The 11,693-nt window shown below is 51.8% G+C and overlaps 2 protein-coding genes across 4 annotated transcripts in view; both read left to right on the top strand.

Moving 5' to 3' along the window:
- Window positions 1-1,590: 1,590 nt before the first annotated feature.
- Window positions 1,591-8,883, top strand: Qars1 (glutaminyl-tRNA synthetase 1). The gene is made up of 24 exons (XM_020172265.2): window positions 1,591-2,066; window positions 2,213-2,360; window positions 2,706-2,815; window positions 2,971-3,046; window positions 3,244-3,308; window positions 3,853-3,906; window positions 4,050-4,110; window positions 4,436-4,507; window positions 4,630-4,715; window positions 4,893-4,979; window positions 5,547-5,646; window positions 5,764-5,842; window positions 5,924-6,032; window positions 6,135-6,265; window positions 6,373-6,465; window positions 6,579-6,716; window positions 6,804-6,891; window positions 6,977-7,120; window positions 7,211-7,315; window positions 7,506-7,598; window positions 7,822-7,949; window positions 8,048-8,114; window positions 8,190-8,315; window positions 8,737-8,883. The coding sequence occupies exons 1-24, from the start codon at window positions 1,920-1,922 to the stop codon at window positions 8,785-8,787; spliced, it is 2,358 nt and encodes a 785-aa protein (XP_020027854.1). The 5' UTR covers window positions 1,591-1,919; the 3' UTR covers window positions 8,788-8,883.
- Window positions 8,884-10,070: 1,187 nt separating this feature from the next.
- The window catches only part of Qrich1 (glutamine rich 1), a 36,204-nt gene continuing 34,581 nt past the window's right edge, over window positions 10,071-11,693 (top strand). For 2 of the 3 annotated variants that reach the window (XM_074058903.1, XM_020172287.2), the window contains exon 1: window positions 10,071-10,236. The gene's annotated coding sequence lies outside the window, so the exon portion shown is untranslated. Of the gene's footprint in view, window positions 10,237-10,526; window positions 10,931-11,693 lie in introns of those variants that run through there. The other variant, XM_074058904.1, reaches the window with a different exon arrangement.

Below are 11,693 nucleotides of genomic sequence, written 5' to 3'. Positions count from 1 at the left end.
TGAGTTTGGGGAGCTGGGTGTGGGACCTTGCAGAAATGGTGGAAATGCTGGATGCCTGCTAGGCATGAACTGGAACAGGACTGTGTTGGGTTTCTTTTGTGTGTATGTGCAGCCCTGTTGCTGAGCCCATAATCCTGTACCCTTCTGTGGCATCTTCATGAAGCTGCTGTGGCCATGAGCACTGGTGGCCTATGCTGCCTCTGTATCATTAGCCTATGACATAGGGATCTATCTGTGCTCCTGGCTGCTAGCCCTACCCCATGCCATAGTGGGCCTTGTTGCCTGCTGCCTGACTTTTCTCCTTGACCATCTTTCCTAGAAGCAATGTCAGGGGCTCCTGTCAGCAGGCTAACCACAGGGTAAGCCCATACAACTTCACATTTCTGCTATGTGCAAGTCATATAGTTCCAGAGGACTGACTAGATAGCTTCTGTAAACTGCCACTCCCACCTTGTGACATGCTTGATGGCACTGGTAGAGCAACTGCCTTCTCCTATTACATGGGATTCACAGGGAACCAGGAAATAGAGTGCAGGCTCTGACCCAATGAGGGGGCCGTTGCCAGACCTACAGGACTTGGTAATGGTGGTGACTGTGCTGCAATGAATCCTTGGGTAGCATCAGTTACAGTGACAGTGGCAGGTACTCTATAGCTCTACTCATCATGGGCACTTTTGTATTGAGCTAGGCTCCTGCAGCTGTAGACTTGGCACGGAGCTGGTATGGCGTTGGCTCTGCTTCTTGGTGCCTCTATGATACCATTTAAGCATCATGACACAGGATTGGATCTGGATACTGATGCAACATGTGGCCCTGTACAGAACCTGGCATGTGGCCATCATGTGGGGCCCCAACATGTAAGTTGGTCATTGGTGGGATGTGGGTACAGTCTAGTCAGGATCCTGCCCAGTCCCTGAAGATTAAGAAGTATGGACGATACCAAGGTCTCCAGGAGCCTGAGCTCCTATCCCAAATTTGGGGACTTCCCTCACAATCCTATCACCAGAAGCTAGTTCTTCCACCCTCTACTGAAAAACATTGTTCTGTTTTAGCCAGCAGGTCCTGGAAATTCAGAGAACCTGTCGGGGTGCTAAGGCACAATAGCTAAAATCTCTTCTATCCTACGTTGTCCCAACCTCAAAGGCCTGTAGAGGAATTTTAAGGTAAAATTTGCTTTCTTTGTGGTGACATTTGCATGCTTTGGCAACTGCTAAATGTGTCACAAGATTTTATTTTGAGACAGGGTCTCATGTGTCCCAGGCAGGCCTCCGACTTGCCTCCTGCCTCAGCCTTCCGAGTAGCTGGGATTACAAGCACCGGCTTCTGCGCCAGGCGTAGTAGGAAATTTTTAACGAAATCACCACAGAACTTCTGTGAGGTCCCTCCTGACTCAAACTCTTTCCTTTCCTCTCCTGGCCGGATGTGTCCGAGTGGCGGATTTATGTGGTCCCTCGATAGGCCATTCTGCACATTCTCTGCAAAGTCTGGACCCGGGATTTCCCAGGATTCATTTTGCTTAACTGTTTCCATGACAACTCCAAAGCTGTGACGTAAAAAACGCGACAGGAACTCACATTTGCTGCCCGCGAACAAGATTGGGTAGGATTCCTAGGGTTGAAGGAGAAAAGTTGGAGAGCAAAAGTACACGCCCGCGTCTTCCGCCTGTCTTACTGATGAACGCTTTCCCTTCAGGCGAGAGGCAAATCTCCAGTCCGGCAGATCCCACCCCTTCTTCTAGCACGGGCCACGGAGACGGAAAATAAGTGCCCGCAAGAGCCGGTTCGTCCGCTCTCCCGTAAATGGCGTAGACAAGCTAGAGGGTCCCGCCCCTCTCACCGAGGAAGAATACGATTGGCTCTCCCCGAAAGCTTCGTTGTTTTATTGGCTAGTCGGCGAATGTCGACGTGCAGATTCCGTCAATGTTTCTTTTGGTTTCCGGTGTCCCTGCGATGGCGGCTCCGGACTCGCTTGCGCTTTTCACTAGCCTCGGCCTGAGCGAGCACAAGGCCCGCGAGACGCTCAAGAACGCGGCTCTGAGCACGCAGCTGCGCGAGGCGGCGGTCCAGGTGCGAGCTCCTATGCCGCTGGGTGGGGCTGCTGAGTGCGCCCCAAAGTAGCGTGGAGCCGGGTCCAGATTCCGACCTGAGGCTCTATCCGGCTCTTGCCTCTCTCACTGGTCTTGGAGCTTCTCCCCTGACTCCTCTGTCCCCAGGCGCAGCAGATTCTGGGCTCTACTATCGACAAGGCTACCGGGACCCTGCTTTATGGCTTGGCCTCCCGACTTAAGGATATTCGGCGTCTTTCTTTCCTCGTGAGCTACATAGCCAGTAAGAAGATCCACACTGAGCTCCAACTGAGCGGTAAGCCCTCTAGCTGTATTACCAATTCTACTTCGAATCCCTCTCTTTAACCAAGAACCCTGCCTACTTTTTCTACCAAGTCCCCCACTTTCTTTTTGGACACCTAGTTCTGGACAGGCACTGGGGCATAGAAGGAGTGGCCTCTGGTGACATTAATAGGGGAATTCTCATGACGAGGAGTCTCCCTCAGAACATATACCTCTTTCCTGTGCCCCCAGGGCTTCCATTGAGTGATACCAGGACCTCTCAGGAGGCAAAACTAATTGAGGTTTTATGGGATTAGAGCCCTGTCTCCACACCTCTCGGAGCTGAGATGCCACAAAGTCATTGCCTCTCCTTTCTTAGCTGCCCTCGAATATGTGCGGAGTCACCCGCTGGATCCCATTGACACTGTGGACTTCGAGCAGGAGTGTGGTGTGGGTGTCATGGTGACCCCAGAACAGATTGAGGAGGCTGTAAGTATTTCCCCAGGCATCAGTTGCCTCTCCAATTCTGGCTCTGGAAAGGAATGACTTAACTTCTCAACTCAGAAAGACCCAGGATGAGAGTGTGGGTCCCTAAAATGTGTCTGAAGGGCCTTTCCTGAACCATATGGTTTGACTTTCTGCAGGTGGAAGCCACCATAAATAGGCATCGTCCCCAGCTCTTGGTGGAGCGGTACCATTTCAACATGGGACTGCTGATGGGTGAGCAGAGCCTAAGGCAGAGAATTAATTGTTCTCTCTAATCATACCATCTTTTCTGGGCATAAATGAGAGTAAGGTGGGGGAACAAGCAGGAGCTCCTTAAAAGTATGTTGGCTGGGCACAGGCTCTGGTTCCTTGGGAAGGAGGAGGAGTGCCCTCTTTTGCTTTCCTGTAGCTTCTTGTGCCTGTGCTCCTAGGAGAGGCCCGGGCTGCGCTTAAGTGGGCAGATGGCAAAATGATCAAGCATGAAGTGGACATGCAGGTGGGTGCCTCCCTGAGCCCAAGTTGGAAAAGACCCTAGCATGGACAGGGCCTGGAATCCGCTGAGGGATAAAAGTGGGAGGAGATCCTGACCCCATTCTGATGGTAGATATTGGAACACAGTGTGGAGGAGACAGCACCTGATTTGAGCTTCTGGGTTATGCCTTATTTGTGGTGAATCATTTTACTCTGAGGCTCAATTTCCTCATCCCATAAACAGAAATGTGATGGCCTTTATTTCAGGATGTTGGCATAGAATCATGAAAGGACAATGACTGAGGTAGACTGTTTGTCTTGATGCTGGGCCCATAGTTCTCTGTAAATGGCAGCCAATGTTACCTGGGTCCAGTATGGACACTTAGGAAGGAAGAAGCAGTTTAGGCCCTCTGAATCATCTGAGAAGATGAGGTGGGATGGACTGAGTAGACTCTTCCAGGCAGTGCTGGTGGACAGGCCACAAAGCTCTTAGGTGGATGAGTTGTGGCAGTTGGGTGATCCTTGAAAGAGGACATTCCTGTCCCTGCCTGACTCTTGTTTCCGCTCAGGTCCTCCATCTTCTGGGTCCCAAGATGGAGGCTGATCTGGAGAAGAAACCCAAGGTGAGGCTGGACATCACCCATAGAGCTCCTGGGGGAGTAGTAGGGTAGGGTGAGACTCCTGGCTGGGGAAGGGAGTGTCTTACCCCATTCATCCTTAGGTCCTGCCCAGAAAGATTCTGATGCAATTTTGGTGTTTCTCTCAGGTACTGAAGACACGGCTGGAAGAAACAAATCGGAGGACTGCAAAAGATGTGGTAGAGAATGGTCAGTGGCCTGAGGCTCCTGTTACATTGATCTCCTGACTTCTGGGTATTCCCTCTGAAGAGACCTTACAGCGCAGGTTTCTTATGCCCTTGGCTTATTCATACCCTGTCTTTTGCTTCAAGACTGGGATTCTTGGTATTTCCTTTGTAACCTTTGTTCAGAGGCTTGGTCTCTGACTTTGTATCTCTTGTCACTGGAATTCAGAAAGGGGCCTGCTCAGATCTGTTCTAGTTGTAAGATATGGATAGTAGAGATAGGTACTTACCTGAACTGGATTTGGTAACTATATCCAAAGGATCAATTTTTCTTGGTTCCTGTCTTGCAGGTGAGACTGCTGGCCAGACTCTGTCTCTGATGGAGCAGCTCCGGGGGGAGGCTCTTAAGTTTCACAAGCCTGGTGAGTAGTTATAGTGAAACCTTGGGCAAGGCTGGTTCATGGCATTGATTCCTGTAGCCAGACTCCCGGGGTCAGGATCCTTGGCCTCAGCCCAGTCATTAGTTTTGTTCTGATCCTGGCAGGTGAGAACTACAAGACCCCGGGCTATGTGACCACTCCACACACCATGGATCTACTGAAACAGCACCTAGAGATCACTGGGGGACAGGTGTGTGGGAATGTGGCCAGGGAAGCTAATGCCATCTAGCACCTGCTTGGGTGCCTAGGCTGCTTTTACGCTGACCCTTCTCACCCATTACCATAGTCTCTATGAAAAGGGGCATCTGTTTCTTTGGTGTGGTCTGAGCTCTGACCTCATTTCTCTGCTCCCAACCCCATATCTCAGGTACGTACCCGGTTCCCCCCAGAACCCAATGGAATCCTGCATATTGGACATGCCAAAGCCATCAATTTCAACTTTGGTTATGCCAAGGTGAGCATGTGTCTAGGGTTTTGGGCAAGCAAGATAACCACTGGCTGCTCCCATGACTGGATCCCAGAAGGGTGTCCCTTGCCTTGTCAACTAATGTGCATAGGCAGACAGAGGTCATAGGTGGAACCACATGTGTGACAGATACCTTGGGTTTATTGGGCAAAAACTCTGTAAAGGCTATGCTGTCTTTTCCAAGTTGGTGTGAGAGATAACTTATCTGAGGCATTTATTGCTTTTTATCTTTTGTTTTTTGAGACAGGGTCTCTCTATGTAGCCCAGTCTGGCCTCCAACTCATGATCCTCCTGTCTCAGCCTAATGAGTGCTGGGATTACAGGTGTGTGCCACCTTGCCTGGCTCTTCTAGGGCATTTAGATACAGGAAGATGAGAGAAGTTCTTAAGAAGGCATTTCAATTTTCTTTCTTTTTTTTTCTCTTTTTGGTGTTGGGTATCAAAAGAAGGCATTTTTAATTCTGACATGAGAGCTCTCAGAATGTTCTAGTTTGATGAGCTAGACTGTAGGTGGTGACGGATATGTAGGACCTCACAGATACTCCAACTCTTCTAGGCCAACGATGGTATCTGTTTTCTGCGCTTTGATGACACCAATCCTGAGAAGGAGGAAGCAAAGTTCTTTAGTGCTATCTATGACATGGTAGCCTGGCTGGGTATGAACTGGGTGAAGCCTGGGCAGGGCTGGTGGTCAGTGGGCCTCTTCTTGGGCCATGGTCTTGCCATTGAGTATTTCTTGCTGACTGCTTACACTATGTCTCATCCTGTCTCAGGTTACTCACCTTACAAGGTAACATATGCCTCTGACTATTTTGACCAGCTGTATGCCTGGGCTGTGGAGCTCATCCACAGGTGAGGTCAGAGCCATAATGTAGAGCCAGGTAGTCTAATGAGGTCATGGACTTGCTGAGCACTCATACCTCTTCTCCACAGGGGTCAGGCTTATGTATGTCACCAGAGAGGGGAGGAGCTCAAAGGCCACAACCCTCTACCTTCATCCTGGAGGGACAGACCCATTGAGGAGTCACTGCTGCTCTTTGAGGTAGGGTCCTAGAAGGACAGCTTGGTTTGATTGGTCCAGGTTGCTAAGGATGAGGTCAGTGCCCCTGTGCTTAGAGGTAGCCTGAGCCCTTGCTCCCCTCAGGCAATGCGCAAGGGCAAGTTTTCAGAGGGTGAGGCCACGCTGCGGATGAAACTGGTAATGGAGGATGGCAAGATGGATCCTGTGGCCTATCGTGTCAAGTATACGCCACACCACCGCACAGGGGACAAATGGTGGGTATGGGCATGGAGTGGGATGGCGGGGTGTGTGAAGCAGGGCAGTGGGCCTCAGGGTAGGGCAGAAGAGCTAGATAGTGGGGCCCATTGCCTTTGCCCCGCAGGTGCATCTACCCCACTTACGACTATACACACTGCCTCTGTGACTCCATCGAGCACATCACCCACTCACTCTGCACCAAGGAATTCCAGGCCCGGTGAGGGAGCTGGGGCCATGGGGTGGGTAGGGCCAGTGGAATTCCAGCAGCCCTCCCTGTGGTTTCTCTGTGTCCCAGAGGTGACCATTTCAAGCCTTACTCTTCTACCCTAGACGTTCTTCCTACTTTTGGCTGTGTAACGCACTAGACGTGTATTGCCCTGTGCAGTGGGAATATGGCCGCCTCAATCTGCACTATGCCGTTGTCTCTAAGAGAAAGATTCTCCAGCTCGTCGCAGCTGGTGCTGTGAGGTAGGTGTGGCTATTGGGCTTATCAAAGGTTTGTAGTAGTAGTGGTATGTGCTGCTCAAGGCCTTCTTACCACCTCCTTATTCACAGGGACTGGGACGACCCACGGCTCTTCACACTCACAGCCCTGAGACGGCGGGGCTTTCCACCTGAGGCCATCAACAACTTCTGTGCCCGGGTATAGCCCAGTGGACTGGGTGGGTAGATAAAGTTTGAGTGTGGCAGTTTTAGTTGTGGCTCTGACTGATGAACTTTCATCCCAGGTTGGGGTGACAGTAGCACAGACCACCATGGAGCCACATCTTCTGGAAGCCTGTGTGCGTGATGTGCTGAATGATACAGCCCCACGGGCCATGGCTGTGCTGGAGTCACTACAGGTTGTCATCACCAACTTTCCTGCTGTCAAGGTAGGCCTGCCTCAGCATCTTGGTGTGTATGTGCCTTGGCATGGGGGTACTAGTGCCTGGCATGACTCAGATGCTTGTCTCCTGCTATAGCCTTTGGACATACAGGTGCCCAATTTCCCAGCTGATGAGTCCAAGGGCTTCCACCAGGTTCCTTTTGCACCCATTGTCTTCATTGAGAGGACTGACTTCAAGGAGGTAAAAAGGGAATTGAGGATCCCATTTGCTGCTGTGTCTGGTCCTGGGGTCCTTTCATCTCCTCATTCCTTCTGTCAGTCCGTTTCCTTCTTGCTTCACATAAACCTACTCCTTCCAGGCATGAGGGAAGCCTCATACTTGTCTGACCCTTGTTGCGGACTCTTGTGTCTCCCCTACTTTCTACCCCTAGGAGCCAGAGCCAGGCTATAAGCGCTTGGCTTGGGGCCAGCCTGTGGGCCTGAGACATACAGGCTTCGTCATTGAGTTGCAGCATGTTGTCAAGGTGAGAGGCATCTGCAGCTTTCCTACTGTAGTTCTTGCTTGGATCAGGATTTACAGCAGTCCTGGGGCTGGCAGAGTAGCTCAAGTGGTAAAGCACCTGCTTAGTAAGTGTGAGGCCCTGAGTTCAAACCTCAGTACCACAAAAAAAAAAAAAAAAAAAAAAATTAAATACAGCAGTCCTGGTGGTGGTTCCCTGGTCTAATTGCAGTCCTCCCCACTCCTAGAGCACCAGTGGCTGTGTGGAGCGCCTAGAAGTGACCTGCAGACGGACTGATGCCGGAGAGAAGCCGAAGGCCTTTATTCACTGGGTGTCACAGCCCTTGTCATGTGAGATTCGCCTCTATGAGCGACTGTGAGTGAACAAGAGTTGGAATGGGGGCACTTAAAATGATGGGTATTGCCTGCTCTCGCTGCCAAAATAGGGAAATCTGATTTTCACTCTGGCTATAGATTCCAGCACAAGAATCCTGAAGATCCTGCTGAGGTGCCTGGTGGATTCTTAAGTGACCTGAACCCGGTAGGCTCACAGAAGATGGGGTAAAGGTGGTGGGCCTTCCTAGCTGGATAATTGCCTTAATATCCCTGCTTGCAGGCATCACTACAAGTGGTGGAGGCAGCATTAGTGGACTGCTCTGTGGCCCTGGCAAAGCCATTTGACAAGTTCCAGTTTGAGCGCCTTGGGTACTTCTCTGTGGATCCAGATAGCCGTCAAGGACAGGTGCATGACTTTACCCACCTGCCCCTTTCCACAACAATGATGGTGGCTGCTGTTCACTGTGCTAAAGCACTCTGCCTACATCCTTTTAGTTAATTGTCATAAACTTAGATGGGGAGGGATGTTTTACTGATGAGGAAACTGGCCTAGAAGTTGTCTGCACGATATTTTATATGGACCCTGCCTGTCTTGCTCCTCAGCAGGCAGGCTTAGGAGTTGTTTAATCCTTTTGAAACTGAGACCCAAAGCCATCCAGTCCCTTACCCAAATTCACAAAGTTATTGAAAGCCAGGTTCTTCTGTCCCTCGGTCCCTCATCTCTTTTGGGACAAGAAGGGAGTTAGGGGGAGGTGTCTAGTGAAAACTACCTAGGCCTTCTGGCTTGTTTCTGGGTTGGTAGTCATTCTTCTCGCTTTGCTCTCCAGCTTATCTTCAACCGAACTGTCACACTGAAGGAAGACCCAGGAAAGGTGTGAACGGGAAGCACTGTGGATCTACCTCATCTGGAGACTGGGGGTGCTTTCACCCCCCCCCCACTCCATGTCAATAAAGAATAGTTCAGTCTCCCTGTAGTCTGTGTATTGTCTGCCCTTCTAGCATCCTAGAACCCTGGAGAAATGCTGGGAATGTGTCGGGAGCATGTGCTTGTGCACATTTTGTGAGAATGAACTTCCCAGAACAGGGGCACTGACAGGTTAGAAAACGCTGATGCACTTCTTGGTTCTCAAGGGCTTGGGGGCCTGGGTGGAATTACTATGGTTTTTACCTGGTCTGGGGAACTCCAGGGCCCTAGAGGTGCAGCTCTGATGTTAGGAGCTCTGTGACAGAAGGACCTAGGTTTGTGTACCTGTGTGTCCAGGCATATGAAGAGGCATGGCTTCCAGTCTGATCATTCAGCAAATACTATTATGTATCAGGCACAGTAAGAGAAGGCATTTGTGCTGTTGGTGTCCTTTCTAGGGACAAGGAGAGGTCTTCCTGGGGCCTATGCAAGACTAGGAAGAGGTTCCTGACCCAGCCTGGGCTACATACTGGGTCTACTCAGGAAAAGACTTCTGAGACTATGGAGTTTTCCAGGGCAAGAGGACCAAGTGCAAAGACTGGGGGTGGGGGGAGGGAGGAGGGCAATAAAGGTCTACAATAAGCTGATTGTCCTCTGAGGTGCTGTGGGTTGCTGGTGAAGCTGCAGGTGAGTGCCTGCAGCTTTAACGACTTCCACATTTTCCCTGTATACAAACATCAGTCTACCCGAGACCCGCTTTAAGGTGGACCTGATTGCGGAAAGTCCAGCTCAGATGGCAGCAGATGGTGAGTGTCCCAGATGCTGGGTTCTCCAGGAGATCAGAAATCTTAGGGCTTTCTAGGCGGGGTACAGGTGGGAACGCTCGGCCCAGGTCAGAAGTTTGTGGGGGCCACCTTAAGGGAAAAGCCGAGCTGTGTCGGGCCCCGCCCTGCGTGGGGCTGCGCGACCAAAGGAGATTCAAGCGGGCGGCAGAAGGTGGGTCCAGGAAGCATGCTTTGAGACCCAGTCTGCCAAAGCTCCCCTGCTAGGACAAACCCAGACCCTGGCTTCGCTCTGCATGGAGGGGCGTCCGTGGGCTGAGTGGCCCGCCCCACAACCGGGATCAGTTCTTTGCCTGAGCAGCCCGAGAAGCCAGATATGCCGCCTCCCTCCCCAATCTGAAGCGTTTCCTTTAAGTTTGGCCGGCAGGCAGCCGCAGCTCTCGCGGGATCCGACACTCTGATTATCGCGAGAGAGGTATTCGGCACCCATTGGCTGTGAGGGTTGAATGTAAGATGGCGCCCAGGGAGCTGTGAGGAGAAAATCCTGTCGGTCTTGGAGCGGCGACGGCAGAACCGGGCCCCGGACGGTGCAGCCGGGCCGGCGGGTAGAGCGGAGGCAGCGGCGGCGGTGACGTCGCCGGGTGAGGGCTCCGATGGGGGCACAGGGATGCGGCGAGGCTGCAGGACTGGGACAGAGGGCCCACCCCACACAACGGCGGGCGGGGGCGGGCGGGCAGCTTGCGGCTGGGCCCAGGAGACTTCGGGGCGGCTCCGGAGCGGAGAACGTCCCTGGGCGCGCGTGCCCCCGCCCTTGGGTGGGGGAGGGGCGGGCCTGGGATTTGGGTGGGCGCGGCGCGCGAGCGCGTGCTGTTGCGGGCGCGCGCCGGAGCCTGTTTTGTTTTTTTTTTTTCGCGCGCGGGGACGCGCGCTGTGCGGGCCTCCCAGTGCGCGTGCCCGCCGGCGTGCGCGTTCTCGATATGGGTATTCCGCTCTAGGAGCTGTGGTCCATGGGCAAGAGCGGCTTCCCGGGCGCGCGCCCGCCTGCGATTTCCACCTCCCCCTCAGTTTTGGGGCGCGCGCTCTGCTGTTGGTTGACGGTGCCGCCTCGAGAACGCGCAGGACGCTCCTTCTGAGCCAAGGCGCGGCGGGCGGCTTGCAGGCTAGGGAAGGTTGGGGTTGGGCCCTTCCTGCTCTGGTGACGTCCCTGGACAGCCGTGGCCTGGGCCTGCAGAGAAACCTAGTGGCTTTGCTGTCTGGCTTGCGGCTCCGCTTCTCACGAGGCGGGCGATATTGCTAGTTCTCGAAGAATGCTGTTACCTGAGGCCCATGTATGGGGTGGGTGCTGCCTTGCTTCGGAAACCGAGTCCTTTTGGCCTGAGAGGGCACTGGGTGCCCCTCTGGTTTCTTAAGCTTATACTGGGGCTTTGTGCCTGGAAAGGAAGGTTTACATTAAGGGCCTTCAGTAGTACCTGCTTTCCTTTGCTTAGAAAACCATTCTTCCATAAGCGCAATTCATACACGTCACCTCTGTGCGCTCCGGAAGGGGATCCTCTTATGTAGATGATATAAAACTCTTGATCTCTATAATGACACTTTTAATCCTTAAAATGCAGCAATTTTGTTTTTTCTGTGTGGGTAGGAGGGGCTTACTTTAGTCTCTTCGACTAAGGTCCCACTCTTACCTTAACCAAAAAGTTACCCAGAAAAATTTGATCACCTGAGAATCAGTGCTTTGCTTATTTCAAAAGTCTTCGGTAGAAGTTCCTAAAATCCTGTCCGTATATCACTGTAAAAGTAAAGTAACTGAAATCTTTTCCAGCTCTTTTTTCCTCCCACCATTGTGATCTGGTGCCAAGGGAGTTCTAGGTTTGTCCTAGAGAAATATTCACCTCTTTTTTTTTTCCAAGACAAAAACATCTGCTAGTTTGCTTTACGATCTTGTTTCATTAAAGTTGAGGAAAAGGAAGCTAAGAGGACTTAAATTAGCAGTCAAATTTGATAATGGGGGTAATTTTTTCTAATATACTCTATTTTTTTAAGAACAAAGTTAAAACTTTTAAAAAGAGGCTGAAGATGGAAGGAACTTCTTTGTTCTATC

This window comes from Castor canadensis, chromosome 17, assembly GCF_047511655.1.
Source record: "Castor canadensis chromosome 17, mCasCan1.hap1v2, whole genome shotgun sequence".
NCBI classification, from domain to species: domain Eukaryota; kingdom Metazoa; phylum Chordata; class Mammalia; order Rodentia; family Castoridae; genus Castor; species Castor canadensis.
The sequence above is the reverse complement of the archived record's forward strand: the minus strand, read 5'-3'. Positions and strand labels throughout refer to the sequence as shown.

What these genes read in the sequence shown, in the direction of transcription:
- Qars1 (XM_020172265.2), top strand. Translation starts at nt 1,920, where the DNA reads ATGTTTCTTTTGGTTTCCGGTGTCCCTGCGATGGCGGCTCCGGACTCG. An exon ending in GCTGTGGAGCTCATCCACAG is followed by an intron (nt 5,843 to 5,923) that starts GTGAGGTCAGAG and finishes TCTTCTCCACAG; the next exon opens with GGGTCAGGCTTATGTATGTC. An exon ending in ACCAAGGAATTCCAGGCCCG is followed by an intron (nt 6,466 to 6,578) that starts GTGAGGGAGCTG and finishes CTTCTACCCTAG; the next exon opens with ACGTTCTTCCTACTTTTGGC.